We start from the raw sequence: 27,080 nt of genomic DNA, 5'->3' as shown, positions 1-27,080 counted from the left end.
TTTTACATTTTCATCTTGGGAAAAAGACTGATGTCTATGCTTCTCATAATTCTATGCTTAGATTAGGTTGTCCCTCAGCCTATGGTGTTCCAAAGAAAACAAACCAAGTTTATCTAATGTCTCCTCATAGCTCATATTCTCTAATCCAGGCAGCATCCTGGTGAACCTCTCCTGCACCCTTTGCAGAGCCTCCATGTCCATCCTGTAATGCAGCTGCCAGAACTACCCACAATACTCCAAATGTGACCTGACCAAATGTTACACAGCTGCAATTGACCTCCCTGGCAGTACTCCACATCCCAACTGTTGAAGGCAAGTACGTTATATATTGTCTTTACAACTGTACTGTGTTGCTAATTTTGCTACTTTTGGGAGGACAATGAGCTTGCTGCCCAAGATCCTGTAGTGCACCAAAGCTCCTGTTTTTTTTTAAAAATCCCTGCCATTTATGCTTAAAGTTCTTCAGGCCATTGCAGTGCCTATGGTTTGTGGGACCTTGCCTCTCGCATTTGACATGCTAGACTGCAACACTTGTTCGGTTTAAACCTTTTTTGTCATTTTTCTATCCACGTTTCCATCTGGTCTTGCTCCTTTATCCCTGAACCTTCCTCACTATCAGAATGTTTGAACACTCTACCAATGTTTGTGTTGTCTGCAAACCTATTCTGTGTATGTTTCACAGACTGATGTCGCAGCATTGTTCACAAAGCTGCAATCAGAATAACAACCCTCCATCACAATCTCTATCTTCTGTGGCCAAGCCAATTTTGAATCCAATCTACCAACTCTCCATGCAACTCCTGTGGTTCCTGAAGCAATCATTCTAATCTGAGCTGTTGTGAGAGGTGATTTCTAAGCAAAGAAATGATTTGAGGAAGTATTCAGAGCTTCCTTATTTAGTATTTTTATTTTATGAGCTGCTGTAAATCTGCACCATCGTTTGGGTATCTCCTGGCCCGTGGCTACTTGCTTTCAATCTGGTATTGACAACCATGAGGCAATGTACTGGGGGTGCACAGACATGTATGTGTAAACAATGGAAGAATCACGTCACCTCTTTAGCCACTTCAGGTCCCACAAAACAAGTAGAAGCAAGTTGTCCTTGATCTTGAAGCACTGCGTAAGGGGAATATATTTTTGATAACATTTGTGGGAAAGAGCAGAGTACTTTAGTGTTGAGAGATTTTCAAATAGACCCAGCTGTCCTTTTATACAGTCGCTGAAAGCCAATTTGAAGCTGCAGCAACCAATTAGGAAGACATGGCATGTTGCCCTTTCTGAGAATATCTGAGTGCAGGAATGAAAATATCTTGTTTCAATTAAGTTGGACCATGAAAGGAGAGACTGTGTAAATTCCCCAGAGCTGGGACGGCAAGCCTGTGACGTACATGCCACCCTAGATTCTTTAAATCCCATTGATCATAAAAAGATACATCTTTACTGCCAAATGAAACAACTTATGATTTTTTTTACAACTTGAGAGTAATGAGATATTTTTACAGGAAATGTTTCACACTGAATTGGCATCAACTAGGCGGTTGCGAGAATACATGACATTGGATGATGTGTTTTGAAGTCATCACAGATCTAGTGTACGCATCAGTATTTGAATAGTAAGCAGTTACAATAACAGTACAATTAGGAAATTATATTTATCATTAATCTTTTTAAAAGGTTTATACTTTTATTAATAATATGTACTTTTATTAATGTTAAATTAAAGAATAGGAATTTGGCAAGTTCTGATGCGCTGAATGGCCTGTTCTTGTCAAAAACTTTCTAATGTTCAGGTTCCGGTGACGTCATCGTTCAGAATGGCAGCTTAAATCAACACATATTTTGCCCTGTTAATCTGTCAGATATAAGATCTTTCGAAAATATCTGAATTGATAAGAGGGGCAAGAATGGGGAGAAAGAATGGAGATTAAAAAAGCACCACTGCGGAGCCTATGGAAGAGAGAGGTGCAGCGCGTGGCTCTCCTGCATGTGCACCTGGCGGCAACGCTGACGCTGGGCCTCGTGCAGGCAAAGTGGCAAATATGATAAGGATTTTGTAAGAGATAAGGGAAGTCCAAAAAGATACAAAGCAGCAATTCAATGATATAAAGTCAGAGCTCGCCAATGTCAATCAGAAAATAGCGGTGGCAGAGACTCGAATCGATAAGGTGGAAGATCGCATGCAAAATGTGGAACAGGTACTAAGTAAGATGATAAAAATATTAAATCAACAGGAAAGTAAATTGCTTGACCAGGAGGGAAGATCGCGACGGAAAAATATCAGGATTTATAATGTTCCCGAAGGAGCGGCGAGATTGTCGATGATGGACTTTGTAGACAAGCTGCTGCAGGAAGCGCTGGAGATTTCTCCGACTACAGAGGTTGAAATTGAGAGGGCGTATCATTCGCTTGTCCACCAGCCTCCCAAAGACAGCGAAGATAAACCACGCTTCATTGTACTTAGATTCCTTCGATTCAAGAGCAAGGCGGAGATTCTACGAAGGGCCTGAGGTAAGAAGAGGGTGTTTTGGAACGGAAAGTTAATATACTTCGATCATGATTAACCCCCGGCGGTCCTACAGAAGCGGAAGGAATATTCTGAAGTGAAACGAATATTAAAGCAAGAAAAGATTAAATTCCAAACCCTGTACCCTGCTAAACTGAGGGTATTTTACCAAGAAGGGATACAACTATATCAGACGATGGAAGAGGCGACTACAGACATGGAGAAGAGAGGACTGCCCATTAGTGTGGTCAAACCAAGGGAAACTCTGGCTGAGCTGTTACCCTGAACTGCTTGGGAAATAGAAAAAGAACCTAGAAAGCAGGGGACGGGAACAGGACGAGAGAAGGATTTTAGGAAGAGACTGTCAGTTCTTCGAGGGCAGCCCTCACCTCCCCCAGTAGAGCCGTTAGGTTTGGCTAACTTTAAAAGTGCTGATAAACTAAACGGAAGCAAAAATAGACGGTGATATACCTATCTCGAGAAATATGTGTTACAATGTGGATTTTATATTACTCAATTTTTAAACAAATCATTTATTCATTCCTTTTTCCCCACCTAAATGATAATACATACATGGGAGGAATACACAGGTAAATCATTTCTGTGTAATGGACGTAGTTTTTTTTACTTACTTTTATAGGTACTGCAGCGGGGGCCCTCAACCCACAGATAGGAGGGGCTATCCCCCATGGCTAGACTTTTCTTATAGCCCAACCCAGGGTCATCTAGAGACCCCAGCCTTGGAACCACTCCTTCCTTACCTTTCTTTTTATTCACTTTTCTTGGTTCTTATTTGGTCAGGGAGTAGATCAATTAAGTTATATTCTGCAAATTTCAATGGTATACTAACAGATAAATACACCTAGAGAGCAAGACCATATATTTTGGGTATATACCTCAAGAATGGTTGAAAAGAGATGAATATAAATATTTAGTGAATGTATTGCTGGTGGCTGGCAAAAAGACCCTTACCAGGAAATGGTTATCTCAGGAGAGTCCAACTTTAAATGTATGGATGGAAATTACACTGGACATTTACAAAATGGAGAAGATAACAACATCTGTTAATCATAAGTTGGAACAATTTTATTCATACTGGAAAAAATGGTTTAACTACTCTCATAGGCCTGATTTTATTCTCACAATCAATGAATATGTTGTTAAAAAAAAATCACTCCCTATTCTGTACATAGTTTTCTTTCGATTGTTCTTTCTTTCCTTTTTTTTGTATAAGAATATACTTCAGATAAATATTATGTGAAGGTTTGTGACAAATATGATTATATGATATATATGTACAGTATCTGAAATACATCCAATGGAAAGTTTGTTTGATGATGAAACTCAATAAAAAAACAAATTACAAAAACTTTCTAATGTTCTAATACTTGAAACATCTTGGCTTGAAATGTCAGTCATTTGAATCCCATCCATAAATGCTGCCTGGCTTGCTGAATTCCTTCAGCTTTTTGTTTGTGTTGAGGAACAGGACTCATCTTTTTCCCTTAAGAAAAGTCCATAGTTATTGTTACTAATACATTAATCAGTGATAATCTGTGCTCAAGATTACCATGGCAGGAGAGAGATTTTTTTTCAAAGATTGGCAATTTTGGGCATACTCAAGAATTTCGTCACTACTGAGAGTTTAGAAGAATGAGAAGAGGTCTCATTCAAACTGGCAGTTGGGACTGCTTAACTGATTGGATATGTTTCCCCCGGCTGAATTGGGTGTTCAGACCCAAGTCACAGCCTTAAAATAAGGAGTAGCCATTTGGAACTGAGATCGCAAGAAATTTCTCTGCTGTTGGTGGTGAATCATTGGAATTATCGACCATAGAGGACCTTGGTGGGTCAGTTAATTGAATTCAGAGCAGAAATTGATAGCTCACTGGTTTTAACAGAATAAAGTGATTCTCGGTGCTGTGCAGCAGAATGGCTTTGAAGTTCTAAATTTGCTGCTATTTTGATGAATGGCAGAGCAGGTTTGAAAAGCCAGGTGGTTACCTGCCCTTATTCCTCATTTTGTTGGTAGATAGATTATAATATGTGGGAAAAATTTTTGTCCTTGCTAATTCCTTTCCGTTGGTCTGTCAGTTGTATATGCTGATGTGTATCTGCATCATCCTCCCAGCCCAAGCTGCCACTGTTTTCTATCATCAGCATTTGTGGACATGTTGCACTTGGTTCCTCATTGATATAGCAGCAACAATTTTTGCTGCAGCCACCCAACCCCAAAATGACACATTTATTCCTACACTCTTATCTGTACATGAACCAATCATCAATCTGTCAATTCAGTGTCATGCGTTCTGTGGGGGCAGCAATCATATTTGGTTTCTGCTTATTTATTCTGATGGCAACAACCTCAAGAAAAACCGCTAACAAATTTGTCAAATTCGATTTCTCATTCATAAGTCTACCTTATCCTATTATTTTCTGTGTTCTTTCATTATTACTTTAATAATAGAATCCCAGTACTTTCTTTATTACAAATGTCAGGCTATGGTTTCCTGTTTTTCTTTCTCTTCTGCTTAAGTAGTTGCAGCTGTTAAAGTCACCAGCTATATTTAAATTCCTTTGCTGATTCTACCATTTAATGCAAAACCCACCAAGTTTGATACAATTTTCTTCATGCAGGCTTTCTCTAGGCAATCCACTCATCCAATTAATCAATCAGGTTTATTTTCACTGGTATGTTGCGAAATTTAACTTGGCAGCAGCAGTTCAATGCAATACATAATATAGAAGAAAAAAAATAAAAATAAGTAAGTAAATTTAGTGTGTGTATATTGAATGGATTAAAAATCGTGCAAAAATGAAAAAATATATATTTAAAAGGTTAGGTAGTGTTCATGGGTTCACTGTCCATTTAGGAATCGGATGGCAGTGAGGAAGAGCTGTTCCTGAATTGCTGAGCGCACCTTTAAGCTTCTGTACCTCCTATCTGATGGTAACAATGAGAAAAGGGCATGCCCTGGGTGGTGGAGGTCCTTAATTATGGATGCTGCCTTTCTGAAACACCGCTCCTTGAAGATGTCCTGCATACTTTGTAGGCTAGTACCCAAAATGGAGTAGACTAAATTTATGACATTCTGCAGCTTCTTTCAGTCCTGAACAGCAGCACCCTCATACCAGACAGTGATGCAGCCTGTCAGAATGCTCTCCACAGTACATCTGTAGAAGTTTTTGAGTCTATTTGTTGACATACCAAATCTCTTCAAACTTCTAATGAAGTATAGCTGCCTTCCCCCGCCATCCGAAGGTAGAGCGTTCCTATGAAACTGTTCGTAAGCCGGAATGTCGTAAAGCGAAGAAGCAATTTACCATTTATTTATATGGGAAAAAGTTTGTGAGCGTTCGCGGACCCAAAAATAACCTACCAAATCATGCCAAATAACACATAAAACCTAAAATAACAGTAACATATAGTAAAAGCAGGAATGATATGATAAATACACAGCCTATATAAAGTAGAAATACTTTTCCACAATCATTGCACTGTTCTCCGTAGAGAAAATCTCACGCAAGTGCCGTCAGCAGAAAACCTCACGCAAGCTCTCTCGGCAGGAAGGCTCTCTTGGCAGGAAGACTCTCTCCTGTAACCTTTAGGCTATGAAGCTGCCAAATCATACCAAATAACACATAAAAGTACACAGCCTATATAAAGTAGAAATAATGTATGTACAGTGTAGTATCACTTACCAGAATTGGGAAAGCTCCGAGCACACTAATGATGGTGTGTTAGGCTGAGTCGTCAGAGTTTGGGTGGTGCAGTGGCCCCCACCCTCCGGGCAGCAAACCAATACCGATCCGCGAAGCATGCAGGGGTACAGCGGTAGCCGGGAGGCACACAGCACATCTTTAAGAAAAAAGCCAAAATAAATATGCTAATTAATTAGGTGCCGCCCGGCACGTAAATGTCAGCCCAGATCAGGGGTGCCACAATCAGCAATCGCTGACAAGGGAAATTAGGGATAGTATCAATTCCAAAGGAGAAGCATACAAATTAGCCAGAAAAAATGGCTCACCTGAGGACTGGGAGAAATTCAGAGTCCAGCAGAGGAGGACAAAGAGCTTAATTAGGAAAGGGAAAAAAGATTATGAGTGAAAACTGGCAGGGAACATAAAAACTGACTGTAAAAGCTTTTATAGATATGTGAAAAGAAAAAGATTGGCTAAGACAAATGTAGGTCCGCTACAGACAAAAACAGGTGAATTGGTTATGGGGAACAAGGACATGGCAGACCAATTGAATAACTACTTTGGTTCTGTCTTCACTAAGGAGGACATAAATAATCTTCCGGAAATAGTAGGGGACAGAGGGTCCAGCGAGATGGAGGAACTGAGAGAAATACATGTTAGTAGGGAAGTGGTGTTAGGTAAATTGAAGAGATTAAAGGCAGATAAATCCCCAGGGCTAGATGGTCTGCATCCCAGAGTGCTTAAGGAAGTAGCCCAAGAAATAGTGGATGCATTAGTGATAATTTTTCAAAACTCTTTAGATTCTGGACTAGTTCCTGAGGATTGGAGGGTGGCTAATGTAACCCCGCTCTTTAAAATAGGAGGGAGAGAGAAACCAGGGAATTATAGACCAGTTAGCCTAACATCGGTGGTGGGGAAAATGCTAGAGTCAGTTATCAAAGATATGATAACAGCACATTTGGAAAGCGGTGAAATGATCGGACAAAGTCAGCATGGATTTGTGAAAGGAAAATCATGTCTGACGAATCTCATAGAATTTTTTGAGGATGTAACTAGTAGAGTGGATGGGGAGAACCAGTGGATATGGTATATTTGGATTTTCAGAAGGCTTTTGACAAGGTCCCACACAGGAGATTAGTGTGCAAACTTAAAGCACACGGTAACACACATCAAAGTTGCTGGTGAACGCAGCAGGCCAAGCAGCATCTATAGGAAGAGACGCAGTCGACGTTTCAGGCCGAGACCCTTCGTCAGGACTTTAAAGCACACGGTATTGGGGGTAAGGTATTGATATGGATAGAGAATTGGTTGGCAAACAGGAAGCAAAGAGTGGGAATAAATGGGACCTTTTCAGAATGGCAGGCGGTGACTAGTGGGGTACCGCAAGGCTCAGTTCTTTTACCCCAGTTGTTTACAATATATATTAATGACTTAGATGAGGGAATTAGATGCAGCACCTCCAAGTTTGCGGATGACACGAAGCTGGGCGGCAGTGTTAGGTGTGAGGAGGATGCTAAGAGGATGCAGGGTGACTTGGATAGGTTAGGTGAGTGGGCAAATTCTTGGCAGATGCAATTTAATGTGGATAAATGTGAGGTTATCCACTTTGGTGGCAAGAGCAGGAATGGTGGCCGATTAGGAAAAGGGGAGGTGCAACGAGACTTGGGTGTCATTATACACCAGTCATTGAAAGTAAGCATGCAGGTACAGCAGGCGGTGAAAAAGGCGAATGGTATGCTGGCATTCATAGCAAGAGGATTCGAGTACAGGAGCAGGGAGGTACTACTGCAGTTGTACAAGGCCTTGGTGAGACCACACCTGGAGTAATGTGTGCAGTTTTGGTCCCCTAATCTGAGGAAAGACATTCTTGCCATAGAGGGAGTACAAAGAAGGTTCACCAGATTGATTCCTGGGTTGGCAAGACTTTCACATGAGGAAAGACTAGATCGACTAGGCTTATATTCATTGGAATTTAGAAGATTGAGGGGAGATCTTATTGAAATGTATAAAATCCGAAAGGGATTGGACAGACTAGATGCAGGAAGATTGTTCCCGATGTTGGGGAAGTCCAGAACAAGGGGTCACAGTTTGAGGATAAAGGGGAAGCCTTTTAAGACCGAGATGAGGAAAAACTTCTTCACACAGAGAGTGGTGAATCTGTGGAATTCTCTGCCACAGGAAAAGTTGAGGCCAGTTCATTGGCTATATTTAAGAGGGAGTTAGATATGGCCCTTGTGGCTAAAGGAATCAGGGGGCATGGAGGGAAGGCTGGTACAGGGTTCTGAGTTGGATGATCAGCCATGATCATACTGAATGGTGGTGCAGGCTCGAAGGGCCAAATGGCCTACTCCTGCACCTATTTTCTATGTTTCTATGTTTATTTCGGCTTTTTTCTTAAAGATGTTCTGTGTGCCTCCCGGTTACCGCTGCATTCTCCACGAATCGGTATCTGTCTGTGGCCTGGGGATTGGGGTGATGGGACACCGGGGTGTCATCTGTTTCCATGAGGGTAGGCAGGTCATCTTCTCTTATGACTGCCCGCCTCGATGTCAAAGGTCGAGGTTCGTCGTCTGCTGTGGCTGATGTGGAAGGCTTGCTTGTCTGCCAGCCTCGCGCATTTTTCTATCATACATTTCTTTGTAAGCACTCAAACCATCTTGCAAATATGCCCTAAACAGACGTACCCTTTCAAAATTGAAGTCGTACTTTATCATTGCAGCGAAAATCTCACGCAGTTACTTCACATTCAGTTCGCTACTGCATTGTTTCGATCGTTATCCTTTCCTCTTCCAATTGCATCAGCTGTTCATCTATCAGTTCTTGGTCATGGGATGCCAAAACCTTTTCAACATCATCTTCGTCAACTTCCACAAGCCATACTCACTTTGTCCTTACTTCGTTCACCATGATGGAAACGCTTAATTATGTCTAGTTTTACGCTAAGTGCAACACCCTTCGAGCTCTTTCAGGTTTATCCGATACCTTAGAACTCATCTTGCAAACGGCTGCTCACAGGCACGTGTTCAAGCAATGCCGGTGAGAATGCCGTTCCAAATCCAGGGGAGAGCGGCTGCTCGGGGCGTGCGCTGATTTTTTTTTTCATGTGCTGCTTTTCCCACGCTCTGCCTTTTTTCGTAACAGTGAAAACACTTGTTAACGAAAACAGGTAACTAATGTAAGTCTTACGTAACAATGAGGTTTCGTAAAACGAACGTTCGAAAAGCGGGGGACACCTGTAACTACATTGAAATGTTGGGACCAGGTTGGGTCCTCAAAGATCTTGAAACCCAGGAACTTGAAGCTGCTCACTCTCTCCACTTCTGATCCCTCTGAGGATTGGTGTATGGTCCTTTGTCTTACCCTTCCTGAAGTCCACCATCAGCTCTTTCGTCTTACTGAAGTTGAGTGGCAGGTTATTGCTGTGACACCACTCCGCTAGGGGTATATCTCGCTCCTGTACGCCCTCTCGTCACCGCCTGAAATTCTACCAACAATGGTTGTATTATCAGCGTATTTATAGCTGGTATTTGAAATATGCCTAGCCACACAGTCATGTGTATATAGAAAGTAGAGCAGTGGGCTAAGCATACACCCCTGAGGTGCGCCAGTGTTGATCGTCAGCAAGGGTAGATATTATCACCAATCCACACAGATTGCACTCTTCCAGTTAGGAAGTCGAGGATCCAATTGCAGAGGGAGATAGAGAGGCCTAGATTCTGTAACTTATCAGTCAGGAATGTGGGAATGATGGTATTAAATGCTGAGCTATAGTCGACGAACAACACCCTGACGGAGATGTTTGTATTATCCAGGTGGTCTAAGGCTGTGTGAAGAGCAATTGCGATTGTGTCTGCCGTTGACCTATTGTGGCGATAGGCAAATTACAGTGGGTCCAGGTCTTTGCTGAGACAGGAGTTCAGTCTAGTCATGACCAACCTCAAAGCATTTCATCACTGTAGATGTGAGTGCTACTGGACAATAGTCATTAAGACAGCTCGTTATTATTCTTCGGCTCTGATATAATTGTTGCCTTTTTGAAGCAAGTGGGAACTTCCACCCATGCAGTGAGAGGTTGAAGATGTCCTTGAATACTCCAGCCAGTTGGTTGGCACAAGTTTTCAGAGCCTTACCAGGTAACATCAGCCTCCGAGACAGAGACCACGTGGTCAACAGGTGCAGCAGGGATCTTCACAGCTGCAGTTATATTCTCCCTTTCTGGGCATAGAAGGCATTGAGTTTATTTGGGTAGTGAAGCATCGCTGGCATTCATGGTATTGGGTTTGGCTTTGTTGGAAGTTGCGTCTTGCAAACCCTTCCAGAGTTGTGCATCCAATGTTGCCTTCAACCTTGTTTGAAATGGTCTTTTCACCCTTGAAATAGCCCTCTGCAAGCCATACCTGGTTTTCTGGTACAGGCCTGACCATAATGCCACAGATCTGGCCTTCAGCAGACGATGTACTTCCTGGTTCATCCACATGGTTTGGTTTGGGAATGTGCAGCAAGTCTTTGTAGGCGCACACTCATCCACACAGATTTTAATGAAGTCGGTGACAACTGCAGCATACTCATCCAGATGAATCCCTGAATATGGTCCAGACCACCGATTCAAAGCAGACCTGTAACCGCTCCTGTGCTCCCTTGACAATACTTTCTTGTTCCTTGCTACTGGTGCTGCGGTCTTCAGTCTCTGCCTATACTCAGGGAGTAGAAGTACAGTCAGGTGATCAGACAAAGTGAGGGCCTGGAATAGCACGGTAGGCCTTCTTGATAGTGGTGTAATAGTGGTCCAGTGTGTTGCTTCCTCTGGTATTGCAAGTGATCTGTTGATGGTAATTGTTTAGTGATTTTTTTTCAGATTAGCCTGGTTAAAATCCCCCAAAACGATAGTGAAGGCATTAGGGTGTGCTGTTTCGTGCATGTTGATCCCATTGCTCAGATCATCTAAAGCCTGATTGACATTGGCCTGAGGTGGAATATATACCACTACCAAAATGATCACGGAAATCTCCCATGGTAGGTAAACTGGACGGCACTTTATTGCGAGATATTCCAGGTCTGGTGAGCAGAATTGGGACAGCACTGATATATTTGTGCACCAAGAGATTTTGATCATGAGGCATACTCCTCCACCTTTATTTTTGAGAGACTCTATAGATCTATCCTGACAATGTATAGTAAACCCATTGATCTGAATTGCTGCATTTGGTACAGAAGGGGTTAACCAGGATTCTGTGAAAAGAGGACACACGCTGTTCTAATGTCCCTCTGATTCAACTCCCGATCTCTGCCTCAGTTATTCGGACCTTCACTAAGAAACTATTGTGACATACTCCAAACTGTGTATGACCTCTCGGTGGTAAGGTTATGTTCCTCATGACTAATGCATAGTCTTACCATAACAGCAGTCCATCCCAATTAATTTTCCTTCATCAGTGAGTAAATGGATCATATCAGAAGTGAATTTCTTTGAAGATAACATTTTCTATTGAATCATTAATATACTTCTCAGTAGGTGAGCAGATGTTAAATTACTGAAGAATCATGATGAGCAAGTACGGTTACAAAATGATTAGTGTGGAAAATTTTCCTTCATACTGTTTAAAATGAGCTATTTTCAGCTTCTGTGATCTAACGTGGGCCAACTGGAGGCATTGTGTTCTGAGCAATTTCAAGTTTCCTATTTGTAAATCTGCTTCTTTGTCATGCATAACAGGTTGAGAACCTGCACTGAGCAGAGGTTTCTCTGTTGACCAGCAAGCTAATCATGAATGTTTCCAACACAAATGCTGGTCAGGCAGCATCCTTTGGGGAAAATTAACAGTTGGTGTTTCAGGCCAGTCAGTCTTTCAACACTTTGAGTCTCGATGAAATGTTGACTGCTGCTTGACCCTCTGAGTTTCTCCTGCATTTTGTGTCTGTTTCTCTGGGTTTCCAGCATCTGCAGAATCTCTTGTGTCTCATATTTGATTCACAGTGATCCATTTCAAATTCAGAGGATGTTATAAGATGATAGGTCCTTGCGTAATGTAATGGCATCATGTGTGAGTGGTTTGCTACAATAGTTCTACCCTTGAAGAGTTAGAATTAGACTATAGGTGTAGAATTGGGCCATTCAGCCCATCATCTTTCTACTGAGTCTAAATAATGGCTGATTTACACTCAGTGGCCACTTTATTAGGTGCAGCAGTACACCACGTGAATGTAAATATTCAATCAGCCAATCATAAAGCAGCAACTCAATGCAAAAAAGCATGCAGACATGGTCAAGAGCTTCAAAGTAAAATTATTATCGAAGTACGTTGCCGTATACAACCTTGAGATTCATTTTCTTGTGGGCATTCACAGTAAATATAAGAAACACAATAGAGTTAATGAGTGACTGCACCCAACAGGCCAGACAAGCAACCAATGGGGGGGGGGGGGGGGTAGAGAAACAAACTGCAAAAAAAGTGGAAAAAAATAACAAATGCAATAAATATCAAGAACATCAGATGAGTCCTTGAAAGTTAGTTTAGTTCAGTGAGAACAGTTCAGCGATGGGGTGAATGAAGTTGAGTGAAGTTATCACCTCTGGTTCAAGAGCCTGATCCTTGAGGGGTAATAACTGTTCCTGAACCTGGTGTTGTGGAACCTGAGGCTTCTGTGCTGCTTTCCTGATGGCAACAACGAAGGAACACACATCAAAGTTGCTGGTGAATGCAGCAGGCCAGGCAGCATCTCTGGGAAGAGGTACAGTCGACGTTTCGGGCCGAGACCCTTCGTCAGGACTAACTGAAAGAAGAGCTAGTGAGAGATTTGAAAGTGGGAGGGGGAGATCCAAAATGATAGGAGAAGACAGGAGGGGGAGGGATGGAACCAAGAGCTGGACAGTTGATTGGCAAAAGGGATATGAGAGGATCATGGGACAGGAGGCCTAGGGAGAAAGAAAAGGGGGAGGGGGGAGAACATATTACTCTCCGTAACTTCCGTCACCTCCAGTGGGATCCCACCACTAAGCTCATCTTTCCCTCCCCACCCCCATCCCTCCCCACCGATCTCCCTCCTGGCCCTTATCCTTGTAAGCGGAACAAGTGCTACATATGCCCTTACACTTCCTCCCTTACCACTATAGATGTACCATGGAGAGCATTCTGACAGGCTGCATCGCTGTCTGGTATGGAGGGGCACAGGACCGAAAGAAGCTGCAGAGGGCTGTAAATTTGGTCTGCTCCATCTTGGGTACTAGCTTACAAAATACCCAGGATATCTGCAAAAAGCGGTGCCTCAGAAAGGCAGCGTTCATTACTAAGTAACACACATCAAAGTTGCTGGTGAACGCAGCAGGCCAGGCAACATCTGTAGGAAGAGGTACAGTCGACGTTTCAGGCTGAGACCCTTCGTCAGGACTAACTGAAGGAAAAGTTAGTAAGAGATTTGAAAGTGGGAGGGGGAGGGGGAGATCCAAAATGATAAGAGAAGACAGGAGGGGGAGGGATGGAGCCAAGAGCTGGATAGGTGATTGGCAAAGGGGATACGAGAGGATCATGGGACAGGAGGTCCAGGGAGAAAGACAAGGTGAAGAGGCGCCTAATAACGAAGTTAAGTAAAGTTGTTTCACAGCTTTCAATTCCAAATCAACCCAAGGTGGTTGTTCATTTTTATCAGTCCAATATAACCAAGAACACACATAACATATGTGTTATATGTTAACACATATAACATATAACTCCTGTCTTCTCCTATCATTTTGGATTATTTTAGGATTATCAGTTCTAAGTCTAGCATCGTTCCTGAATTCTGTACTAAAACCAAGACTCTGGGTAAAGACTCCCTTGGGCACCAATTCCATGCTCACTACGGCCATAACGCCTCCCGACTGGGCCTCTGCACCCGTATTCAGCACTTGGGTTCGTTCCACTGCCACGTCCTTGCAACACTAAGGATCTCCAGCACCCAGGGCGTGCCCTTTTCTCACTGTTACCATCAGGTAGGAGGTACAGAAGCCTGAAGGCACACACTCAGCGATTCAGGAACAGCTTCTTCCCCTCTGCCATCTGATTCCTAAATGGACATTGAACCTTTGAACACTACCTCTCTTTTTAAATATATATTATTTGTTTTTGCATGATGTTTAGTCTATTCAATATATGTATACTGTAATTTATTTATTATATTTTTATTTTTTCGGCTACATTATGTATTGCATTGAATTGCTGCTGCTAAGTTAACAAATTTCATGACACATGCCGGTGATAATAAACCTGATTCTGATATTCGATAGGTTTCAATGTGATAATCCACCACCACCGCCCCTCCCTTTCTTTTAAACTCAAAGTACTAGACACTAGAATACTACAGCACAGTACAGGCCCTTCGGCCCTCAATGTTGTGCCGACCCATATATTCCTTTAAAAAAAAGTACTAAACCCACACTACCCGGTAACCCTCTATTTTTCTTTCATCCATGTGCCTGTCCAAGAGGCTGTTACATACCCCTAATGTTTTAGCCCTGGCAAGTCATTCCAGGCACCCAAAACCCTCTGTGTGTAAAAAAAACCTTACCTCTGATGTCTCCCCTAAGCTTCCCTCCCTTAACTTTCTACATATGCCCTCTGGTGTTTCCTATTCGTGCCCTGGGAAACAGGTACTGGCTATCCACCCTATCTATGCCTCTCATAATCTTGTAGACCTCTATCAAGTCCCCTCTCATCCTTCTATGCTCCAAGGAGAAAAGTCCCAGCTCCGCTAACCTTGCCTCATAATACTTGTTTTCCAATCCAGGCAACATCCTGGTAAATCTCCTCTGCACCTTCTTCATAGCTTCTACATCCTTCCTATAATGAGGTGAACAGAACAGAGTACTGTAAGTGTGGTCTCACCAGAGATTTGTAGAGTTGTAACATAACCTCTCTACTCTTGAACTCAATCCCCCTATTAATGAAGCCTAGCATCCCATAGGCCTTAACTACCCTATCTTGAGGGATGTATGGATTGGAACCCCAAGGTCCCTCTGTTCATCCACACTCTTAAGTAACCGACCATTAACCCTGTACTCAGCCTTCTGGTTTGTCCTTCCAAAATGCATCACCTCACACTTATCTGGATTGAACTCTATCTGCCACTTTTCTGCCAAACTCTGCATCCTGTCTATATCCTCTTGTAACCTTCGACAACCTACAACTCCATCCACAACTCCTCCAATCTTTGTGTCATCCGCAAACTTACTCACCCATCCTTCTGCCTCTTCATCCAAGTCACTTATAAAAATCACAAAAAGCAGGGGTCCTAGGACAGATCCTTGTGGTACTCCACTAGTCACCGACCACCAGGCAGCATACTTTCCTTCCACTACTACCCTCTGCTTTCTTCCTGTAAGCCAATTTTTTTAATCCAAACAGCCAAGGTTCCACTGATCCTATGCCTCATGACTTTCTGGACGAGTCTCTCGTGGGGGACCTTGTCAAATGCCTTGCTAAAATCCATGTAGACCACATCTACTGCCCTACCCTCATCAATTTCTTTTGTTAACTCTTCAAAAAACTCAGGCTCGTGAGGCATGACCTTCACTTTACGAAGCCATGTTGACTATCCTTGAGTAAACTGTTCTTCTCCAAATGCTCGTAGATCCTATCCTTAAGAATCCTTTCCAATAGTTTGCAGACCACCGACATAAGACTCACTGGTCTGTAGTTCCCAGGATTCTCCCTATTACCTTTTTTAAACAAGGGAACTACATATGCTATTCTCCAATCATCTGGCACCTCCCCTGCAGCCAAAGAGGATTCAAAGATCATAGCTACTCGTCCAACGATCTCTTCTCTCACTTCCCACAGCAACCTGGGGTATATCACGTCCGGCCCTGGGCCCAAAGCCATCAAATGCTCTTCATATATTAACCCTTCCATTCCCAGGATATTTCTCATGAACTTCCTCTGGATCCTTTCCAATGCTAGAACATCCTTTTTCAGATAAGGGACCCAGGACTGCTCATAATACTCCAGGTGCAGTCTGAACAATGCCTTATACAGTCTCAGCATTACATCCTCGCTTTTATATTCTGCGCTGTAGGTAGTTTTTTGTTTGTTTAGTGTTTCTTTCTTATTGCACCTCCCTATATTGCCTGTCAATCACCCCCCAGACTCCCGATTGATCCACTGTTCATCCAGTTCCAGCTTTAATTCCTTGTGATCTGAAAAAAGCTGCAGCTGGAAGCACTTCTTGTAGGTGTAATCATCAGAAATACTGTAAGTCTCCTTGCGTCCCTACATCCTGCAAGAGGAGCAATCAGCTGTCCTGCCTGACATCCCTACTGCTCTAATTGTCTAATAAGAAAGAAACAGAAAAATACTAAACAAAATAAAAAGAAGACTATGTACAGCCTTTGCCTCTCCTTGCTGAAATCTCTGAGATTTCAGCCTGAACTCCTCACACTAACACTGGCCCACTGATTCAGTGGCTGTTCCGCTTAAACTTGTGTGGCTTTTTTATTGGCCTTTGCCAAATGCCTAATTATGCAATGCCACCTCAGGAATTGTGGCGTGCAGAATATAAAAGCAAGTATGTAATGCTGAGTGGAGTGGTTGTGAAGAAAGATCTTGTTAAGCCTGCATACAAAGTTGGAGATCAGAGGTTGAGAATGGTGGGACTAGTGTTTTGAGCTGTGTACATTTCAATGCGAGGAATATTGTAGGAATGGCAGATGAAGTTGGCATTGAAAAGCATGTGGAATTATGACATTGTAGACTAGATGGGCCAATGTGCATGTTTCTGTGCTGTAGTGTTTTATGACTCTGACTATCCTATGGACCCCTCAAAATGAATGCTAACATTGCATTTACTTGTCCAATTCAGCCTGCAAGTTTGATGTTTGGGGAAGCCTGCACTAACATTCCCAAGTTCCTTTAAACTTCCCATTTCTGATTTTGCTCCCTGTTTTAAAAATGGTCTTTGCTTTTATTCCTCCTATCAAAGTGCATGACCAGACATTTCTCTACACTATATTCCACTTCTTTGCTCCTTCTCCTAATCTGTCCAAGTATTTCTGCAGACTCCCAGCTTCCTCAACACTACCTGCCGCTGCACGTATCTTTGTATTGTCTGCAAATTTGGCCACAAAGCTTTCAATTCCATCATCCAAATCCTTGACGTAACATGAAAAGAAGTAGTCCCAACACTGACCTCTGCAGAACGACACTCTTCACATTTGACTGAAGAGAATCTAAATGCATGCACACTCAAGAATATTTGTAGCATAATTGTTGAAATGTGGAGACCTTGGTTCTGGAATGGAGGTGAACTTGGATGAACAGTTTCTCATTACCCCTTTAGCTTCTCCTTAAAATGTAATAATGATGTAATGTTGCATCATCTGTTTCTTTAATTTTTGATGATGTGCTTAAGCTAGAGGTAGACTTAACTTGCTATGATACAAAAGGGGATAAAATTTCAAGGTAGGGTTTAAGGAGCCAAGTTTTTTTTCTGGGAGGACTTCAAAATTCTGCCTTGCATAGCTTGTCCATTTTTGCCTATGGAGCAAAAAGTTCTTTGGCATTTGAAAAGCAAGCTTTATGATTAAAAGGCATCAATTAGTGTCAATTTCTTTCTGTATCAGAATCTCTGATCATGTGCATTTTATTTGTCAAGTAATTTACTGTTCAAGTTGGGCAAGCTCTCTTTAGGCATAGAAATAATTCAAAACATTTTCAGAAAAGTTATGTTGTAAGATTTGTAGATCATTCATTTTCCCAGAAGTGATAAAATACTTATCAGTGTAAAATTCTCTATATTTTATTGTTGCAGATCTACAACCTGTAACATATTCGGAGCCAGCATTTTGGTGTTCAATAGCATATTATGAGTTAAACCAGAGAGTCGGTGAAACCTTTCATGCATCTCAGCCTTCATTAACTGTGGATGGATTTACAGACCCTTCAAATTCGGAGAGATTTTGTCTGGGTTTGCTATCTAATGTCAACAGAAATGCAACTGTTGAGATGACACGACGACACATTGGTAAGTGATTTTTTTTGTCTGCATATGTAAAAGTTAAGACAAGAGTGGTGTTCAAAGAAAAGCTAGATTGCAAGAAAACACCTCAGCTGATCAAACTGGGAACTATTATCTAAAATAAGATGAACAATGGCAACCTACCAGAGAGAAAAAACACAGTAACTGGATCATAAAATAATCAAAAGAGAAAACTGATGAATCATCTATCACAAATCATCTATTTAACTCTCCACTTCTCCCCAGCCTCCATCAGAATATGTACCATAATGCTTTGTCTGAATCATTGGAGGGGGAGTTGATTCACAGGCCAGTATTAGTTAGAACATCTACAGAACATTACAGGCCCTTCGGCCCACAATGTTGTGCTGACCATGTAATTCTACTCTAGAAGTTGCCTGGAGTTTCCCTACTGCGTAGCCCTCTATTTTTCTAAGCTCCATGTACCTATCTAAGAATCTCTGAAAGGACCCCAGTCTGCCAACAAGCATTAATTTGCCAACATTTGGAGCCTTCTCTTTCTTGGAGTAAGTCCCCAGGAAGAATCTTGATCGGTTAGGTCCAAAGTAGCAAATCAGAAACAAATTTAAAAAAAAACTTTCCAAGTCTTTTTAAATGGAAGTTTTAATAATTAAGATGCACTTAACATTGGGACACAACTTAAACAAATGCATTCAAATTAATTCAGTTAAAATAAAAAAAAATGAAGTTAATTTGTCCTAATAGTTCTCTTTGCAGTTTAAGGCTTAGGAAAACTGAAGATTCTTAAAGCGTAGAGCATAGAACAACACAGCACAGGAACAGACCCAATGGCCAACTAAACTAATCCTAAACTACACAATGTCCATATCCTTCCATTTCCCTCACATCCGTGTTTAAAGACCTCTTCAAGGTCCCTGATGTATGTTGCTACCATTATAATATATATGCTGCCAGAGTACAGGAAAGGTATGTTCTTGTTAGGAGGAAGAATGGGGCTTGAAAGATGAGAGAGCCTTAAAGTTAGTCAAGAAGAAAAAGGCAAAGTATGTAAAGCTTCGCATTCAGGATCAAACAAAGCACGTGAGTATAAAGAAGCCAGAAAAGAACTAAGGGAGGGATTTAGGAAAGCTAGGAGGGCCTTGAAAAGTACTTGGCAAGTAGGATTAAGGTTAATCCCAAAGCATTCCATACGTACATCAAGAGTAAAAGGATAACTAAGAAGAGAATGGGACCATTCAAAGATAAAGAAGGTAACATTAGCTTGGATGTAGAGAATGTGAATGAGGTACTTAATGAGTACTTTGCATCAGTATTTACCAACGGAAAGGATTTGGAGGACCTGGAGATTAGTGCTGAGTGTATAAATACGTTAGGCTTTTAGAGGTCAAGGAGGAGGGAGTGTTGGGCCTTCTAAAGAGTATTAAGACCATGAGATATAGTAGCAGAATTAGGCCATTTGGCCCATTGAGAGTGCTCTGCCATTCCATCATGGCTGATCCAATTTTCCTCTCAGCCCCAATATCCTGCCTTCTCCCCATATCCCTTCGTGCACTGACCAATCAAGAATCTATTAACCACTGCCTAAAAAATACAAACAGACTTGAACTCCACAGCTGCCTGTGGCAATGAGTTCCATAGATTCACCACTCTGGCTAAAGAAATTCCTCCTCATCTCCATTTTAAAAGTACGCCACTCCATTTTGAGGCTGTGTCCTCTGGTCCCATCATAAGAAGTACCCTCTCGACATCCACTCTTACCAAGGCCTTTCATCATTCAATGGGTTTTAATAAGGTCACCCCCTCATTCATCTGAATTCTAGTGAATACAGGCCGAGAGCCATCATATGACAAGCTGTTCAAACATGTAATCATTTTTGTGAGTCTACTTTGAATCCTCTCCAGTTTCAGCACATCCTTTCGAAGACAAGGGGCTCAAAATTGCTCTCAATACTTCCAAGTAAGGCCTCACAGTGCTTTATAAACTCTCAACATTACATCCTTGCTTTTATATTTCAGTCCTCTTGGAAATGAATGCTAACTTTGCATTTGCCTTCCTCATAGACTCGACCTGCAAATTAACCTTTAGGGAATCCTGCACAAGCACTCTGTTTAGAAAAGAGTTACCCCTTTCATTTCTTCTACCAAAGTGCATGACCATACACTTGCTGACACTGTATTCCATCTGCCACTTCTTTGCCCATTCTCCTAATCTGTCTTAAGTCCTTCTGTAGCCTCTTTACTTCAAAACTCTGCCCCTCCACCGATCTTCGTATCGTCTGTAGACTTTGCAACAAAGCCATCAATTCCATCATCCAAATCATAAACGTATTATGTAAAGAGAATCGGTCCCAACACAGACCCCTTAAGGTGGATGAGTCCCCAGGACCTGACGGGTTATTGAAGGAGACAAGAGAAGATATTTCTGGGCCCTTGACCAGTATTTGTGTCCTCTCTAGCCACAGGCGAGGTACCGGTGAACTGTTGAGTAGCTAATGTTGTACCCCTATTTAAGCAGGGCACAAGGGATAATTCTAGAAACTACATACCAGTGAATCTCACGTCAGTTATAGGGAAATTGCTGGAGAAAATTCTTAGGAATAGGATATATGAGCTTTTGGAAACCCATGTCGTAAGCATGGCTTTGTGCATGGCAAGTCATGCCTTACCAACTTGATTGAGTTTTTTGACAAGGTGATGAGAGTAGGGCAGTAGATGTTGTCTACATGGATTTTATTAGGCATTTGACAAAGTCTGTCATGGGAGGCCAATCCAGAAGATTAAGATGCATGGGATCCATGGCCAATCAGTTGTTTGGATTCAGGACTGACTTGCACATAGGTTGTGGCTGAAGGGGCTTGTTTGAGCTTGAGGTTAGTTGATCCGCAGGGATCTGTTGGGACCTCTGCTGTTTTGTAATTTATAAATGACCTGGATGAAAATGTAGACAGGTAGGTTAGTAAATTTATGGAAAATACCAAGATTAGTGGAGTTGTGGTTAGTGTAGAAGACGGAGTAGGAATGCAGCACAAGATAGATCAGTTGCAGATATGGGCTGAGAAATGGCCGATGGAGTTTTTAACTTGGAAAAATGTAAGATGTTGCACCTTGGTATGGCAAATGCAAGGACATCGTGTTTGCCTTTATCAGGATGCTGCCTGTTATCACGAGAGACTGGATAAATTTTGGTTGTTTTCCCTGGAGTGGTGGAGGCTGAGGGGAGACCTGATAGAGGTTTTCAAGATTGAGAGGCATAGATAGAGTGGACAGAGTATCTGTTTCTCAGGGTTGAAATGTCTAATACCAGAGGGCATGCATTGAAGGTGAAATGGGGTAGATTCAAAGGGGATGTGAGGGGTAAGTGTGTTTTTTAAAACTCTAAGTGGTTGATGCCTGAAATGCACTACCTGGTATGGTGTCAGAGGCAAATACATAAGAGACTTTTAAGAGATGTTTGGATGGTCATGTGGATGTAAGGAAGATGGAGGTATTTGGACATGGTGTGGATAGGAGAGATTACTGTTTGGGTGTTTCTGATTTGCCTTTTAGCTGGTTTGACACAATATTGTGGGCTGAATGGCATATTCTTATGCTGTATTCTGTGTACCTCAGGCACCCACCACTCTGCTTTAAAAAATAATTAAAACTTGCCACCTCTCCTTGAACGCATGTGCTCTGGTGCTCCATGTTACAAAGTGGCATGCTGTGGACCTATTACAGGTAAATGAGGCAGCTTGGTTGTGGTACAAGGACTGAAGGACTTGTGTCTGTGATATACACCATTGCCTCACACGCGAGATGTGAGAGGTGCTTAGAATGCACTGCCTGGGGTGGTGGAGACAAGTACGATAGAGGCATTTGGGAGCCTGTTGGGTAGGGACATGGATGTGCAGGATAGGGAAGGATATGGGCGTAGTGTAGGGAGAAGGGATTGGTTTAGTTGGGCAGATGATTGCTAATTTAGTTTGGCACAACATTGTGGGCTCTCAGGCTTTTCATGTGCCGTGTTCCGTGGCTGTATTGGACTTCATGACAAGACTGGTGCGGGAGTGCTGGTGTGCTGAGATTATTGAACAGTAGGTCTGGCCTGTTCTTCCCACTTAGAAATGTAAGCCAGCCAAGCAAGCTACTCACTGTCCTATTAGTTCCTCTCCACCAATGGATACAGTTCGTGGTGTCAAATTACTGGATTAATGTTCATGTACCTGATATTGATTGAGATCAAGTTTGGATTCTACTTTTTCCAACTAGGGAGTTTAAATTGTTTGTATCCATTAAATATTGCATAATGGTGGTCCTTATCCAGTCTAGTTTATGAATATTTCCAGACCCACCGGTGGTTGACTTTTAAATAAAACCTTCAAAGTGACCCTGCAAGATTCTTAATTCAGCATTGACACCCATGTTTGAGGTGTAAGAACAAACTCACTTCTCAAGACGCTTCTCTTTTTCCTAGCTTTCCTGAAGGTAATAGTATGAATTACTTTTTGCAGCATTTGATTACAATATAAATTAATGTCTTCGTGCTGATGGTGCTTTTTAAAAATCTAGTGTCATGCAATTAAGAATCAATTCTCATTTCTAATCACTTCAGCATCACTTCAGAATGGTTTGCTTCACTCATGAGTCACCACTGCACCAATAACTCCATATTAGCAGTTTAGGGAGGAGCCTTATCCTGCATGTAAAGCTGCTTTGGATCATCGTATGGGTGTTGGATAATGTTGAACTGAGTTCTTGCTCTTGAGCACTGAGGCTACAAGGTCTTTCTTACACAACACTTGTCTCAGCAATCAGAATATCAAAATTCCATCATTGGCCTTCCCTTTCAACTAAATGGATCTCCCTCTCCCTCATAATAACTACTTCTGTTATTAGCCATCCCTTCCACTTAAACCTAAAGTTGTGTTTGAGGTTATAGTTGTAAAATAATTTGCACCTGCTCAGATTCTGTTTTGGAAGGTGTCAGAGTCCATCATTTTGTGAGCAGATGTGCGAAAATTGAGAAGATGGAACTTGTGAGCATAATTGGGGAAGTTAATTGTGTGTATTGTGGTAATTGTTGTGGTAGAAGAATGGGCACTTGGGTTTGGGAGAGGATCAGGGCAGGTTTCCAGTTTTACTATGGTGGTTAGTGAGGTCGCTTGGAGAGTTTAAGGAGAGTGGCACCTTTGTCAGTCAGGGTCGACCATGGATGTTGCGTCCTAGCTGTCTAGATACGTAAGCTTGGGCAGTATGATATAGAGAGCAAGCTCCCCCTCTCCACATATCTGATGAACCCAAAGCAGCGTCTCTGCAGTTGCCAGGCAGCTCAAAGTAGGACTGTCTCAGGGACTCCAGCTCCAGATTTTTCCCTCTGGGTTTACTCCTGAAGCCTTCCCCATGAGTGGATATAGCTGCAAGGCAGGAGAGGTTTGATATCAAAGTTTTACTTCTCCTAGATGAGCTGACAACCATGGCTGACAACCTCCATCTGCCCAAAGTAACAGTTTTTAAGGCACCAGTAGCCTGCCTTTGCCCCTTCTCCTGTTAGTAGAAACAGTTCTGCCAGGCTTAGTAGCTAAGCCACATGTGAAGGCCAGGAGCTGAGCTTGGTTGTCAAAGTCTATTTGAGGCACATGCCATTGGGAGCATTTAATAGGCTACAGGGGCTTGTCCCCATTACTAACCCCAGCTATAAAAACCTTCAGGAGAAGAGCAAGAATATAGCTAAGCAATTAATTTTATCAAGTAGCTTTCCACTGTGGCATTATGCAGGAAAGGACATGTTGTCCTGGCATTGCTGAATGACTGGTAACCCTGATTGACATGATCTGAACATGTTTCCATGAGGAGCATTACACTAAGTATTATTTCATCATACATGGCCCTAATGTGGAAAATACAACATCAGTGCTAGATGGTTCATTAGTAAATGCCTGGTCAATTAGTGTGTCACCCAAACAATCCTTTTCACACTGGGAGGAAAAAGTAATTTTTCAAGAGTTGCCTGAAAAAGTGTTCAAGGCAGGTACATCTGCGACATTTAGGAGGCATTGGATAGGTACATGGAGCGAAATGTCTTTCTTATAATAGGGTGACCAAAACTGTGCACAATACTCCAAGTGTATTCTCAACAACAGCTTGTATACGCAGAGGCTGTTGGTCATCCACTTCAAGGTTTTACATGATTTAGAGGTGTGCTTCTGCATACCACTGTTGTAACACGTGGTTATTTGAGTTACTGTCGCCTTTGTCAGCTTGCACCACACTCCTGACCTCTCTTATTAACAAGTGTTTTTGCCCATGGAACTGCCACTCACTGGATTTTTTTTTTTGTTTTTGCACCATCCTCTGTAAACTTGAGATTGTGTATGAAACTCCCAGGAGATCAGCAGTTTCTGAGATACTCAAGCCACCCTGTCTGGCGCCAACAATCATTCCACAGTCAAAGTCACATAGATCACATTTCTCTTCCTATTCTGATGTTTTGTTGGATCAACTAAACCTCTCAACTGTGTCTGCGTGCTTTTATGGATTGATTTGCTGCGCATGATTGGCTGATTAGATATTTGCATTAATGAGCAGTTGTACCTAATAAAGTGACCACTGAGTGTATAACTCCAATGTAACAACCCTACTCCTAAACTCAATACCCTAACTGAAAGGCCAGCTTTAAATGCCTTCATCACCTTCTGTATTTATGCGGCTTCTTTCAGAGAACTGTGCACTTGTACTCCCATGTCCGCCTATTCCACACTATTCAGAGCCTTGCCATTCACTGTATAGGTCCTACACTGTACAAAATGTATCACTTCAGTTATCTCAAGTTGAAATCCTTTTTTTTTCCATTCTCCTCAGCTCAACTCCCTAACTGATGATCTCTGTAACTCATTGTAACCTGCTTCACTATTAACGATACCCCCTGATTTAGTGTCATAAGCAAACTTGGTACTTCTGCCATGTACGTGTACAAGGCATGTACATACATAACAACAGAGGTTCCAGCCCTGACTCCTGGGGCACCCCATTAATAACAGGTCTCCAGTTGGGAAATCGACCTTCAAGCAACATCCTATCATCGAGCCAGTTCTAAATCTACCTCATGAGCTCCCCATAAATCCCTTGTAACCTAATCTTCCAGATCAATCTGCCATGTGGGACATTGTCAAAGGACTTACTAAAGTCCATAAGGCCAACATTCACTGTTCTACGTTCATCCATTTCTTTAGTTGCCACTTTGGAAAAATTCCCAAAAGATTCATCAGGACTGACCTCCCACACCTACAATGCTGAATATTCTTGATCAGGGCCTCACTTTTCAACAGATTGTAGGTCTTGTCCCTTATAATTCCTTTCAGTAACTTCCCTACAACTGAAGTTAGGCTCACTGGCCTGTTCTTGCTACACTTCGACATTATCTATCTGGAACTTCACCAGTGACAACAAAGCAAATATCTGTACAAGGGCCTCTGGTGGGCTGTCTGGTGGCGTAATGACATCGGCACCGGACCTGGGAGTGGAGGTTCCCGGGTTCGAAACCAGTCGGGTCCGCTCCCGAGTACGTTTTCCATCCGCGTCGGGTTGAGTGTTGAGATCGCAACTCGACCTCGTAAAATAAAGGGAAAAATACTGCGAAAATATCTTTGTGAGGAGTGGCGCGCCACACAGTCCCTTTCTTGCTCCACGCCTTGTAAAAGCCATGAAAAAGAAATCATCAGGGACGCAGACACACATGCACAGACTCGCACGCATGCAGGCACACGCAAAAAAAACAACAAACAATCAAGGGCCTCTGGTTTCTTCCCTGGCCTGGGATGCACTTAATCAGGCCCTGAAGATTTGCCCACCTTTATGCACTTTAAGGTTGTAAGTACTTCCTCCTTCATAATTTGCATTTTATCGAAGACTTATTGCCCTCATTTCTTTGACATCCACCTAGGCGAAATAGACATGAAATGTTTTGGCTATCTCCTTTCATACATTGGGATGGCACTGTAGTGTAACAATTAGCATAATGCTATTACAGTCCCACTGCTGTTTGTAAGGAGTTGGTATGCTCTCCCCATGACACCATGTTTTCTTTGGGTGCTTCGGTTTCCTCTCACGTTCCAAAGCTGCACAAATTAATTGGGTTAATTGATCACGTATGTGTAATTGGCTGGTGCAGGCTCATTGAGCCATAACGACCTGTTACCATGCTGAATCTCTAATAAAGTAAAGTAGGCAACCCAGATTATCTTTAATAGAACCTAATCTCTCCCTTGTTAGCGTTTTACAGTTAATATAACTCAAGAACCTTTTGGGATGATCTTTAACCCTGCCTGCCAAATCCATCTTAGACTCTTTTATTTTCCCCTCCTGCTTTCTCTCTTGCACCTGCTCTTAAACATGTTTATATTCGTCATGGGGTTCAGTTGACTTATCACAAACAACTAAAAATTACTATTTTTTTTCCCTCTCTCTGCTAGATTATGTATTGCATTGAACTGCTGCTGCTAAGTTAACAAATTTCACGTCACATGCCAGTGATGATAAACCTGATTCTGAAATGTTAGGCCTGTGTTCTTCAAACAAGAGAAAATCTGCAGATGCTGGAAATCCAAGCAACAGAAAAATGCTGGAGGAACTCAGCAGGCCAGGCAGCATCTATGGAAAAAAACAGAATCAATGTTTCAGCCTGAGACATCAACTCTGCTTTTTTCCATAGCCTGGCCTACTGAGTTCCTCCAGCATTTTGTGTATGTAGGCTTGTATTCTTTGAAGGTTAGTCGCAAAGGAGGCAATTTTACTCAAGTGTGTAAGATCTTAAAGGGGCAATTGCCTAATGAAGTGGACTTTTTACAAAATAAATGGGGTGTCATTTAAAAGTTGGAATTTATTCTTAGAGAGGTGGTGAAGTTAGGAATGTTGTACCTTTTGGGGAGTTGTA

The 27,080-nt window shown here is 42.1% G+C and overlaps 1 protein-coding gene across 2 annotated transcripts in view; it reads left to right on the top strand.

The window, feature by feature from the left end:
• smad2 (SMAD family member 2) overlaps positions 1–27,080 on the top strand; it is a 123,168-nt gene that overhangs the window by 79,365 nt on the left and 16,723 nt on the right. For both annotated transcript variants that reach the window (XM_063042591.1, XM_063042590.1), the window contains one exon: positions 17,984–18,196. In XM_063042591.1, coding sequence (XP_062898661.1) covers positions 17,984–18,196 — 213 coding nt within the window. The remainder of the gene's footprint in view (positions 1–17,983; positions 18,197–27,080) is intronic.

Source organism: Mobula hypostoma, chromosome 3, assembly GCF_963921235.1.
Source record: "Mobula hypostoma chromosome 3, sMobHyp1.1, whole genome shotgun sequence".
NCBI classification, from domain to species: domain Eukaryota; kingdom Metazoa; phylum Chordata; class Chondrichthyes; order Myliobatiformes; family Myliobatidae; genus Mobula; species Mobula hypostoma.
The sequence above is the reverse complement of the archived record's forward strand: the minus strand, read 5'-3'. Positions and strand labels throughout refer to the sequence as shown.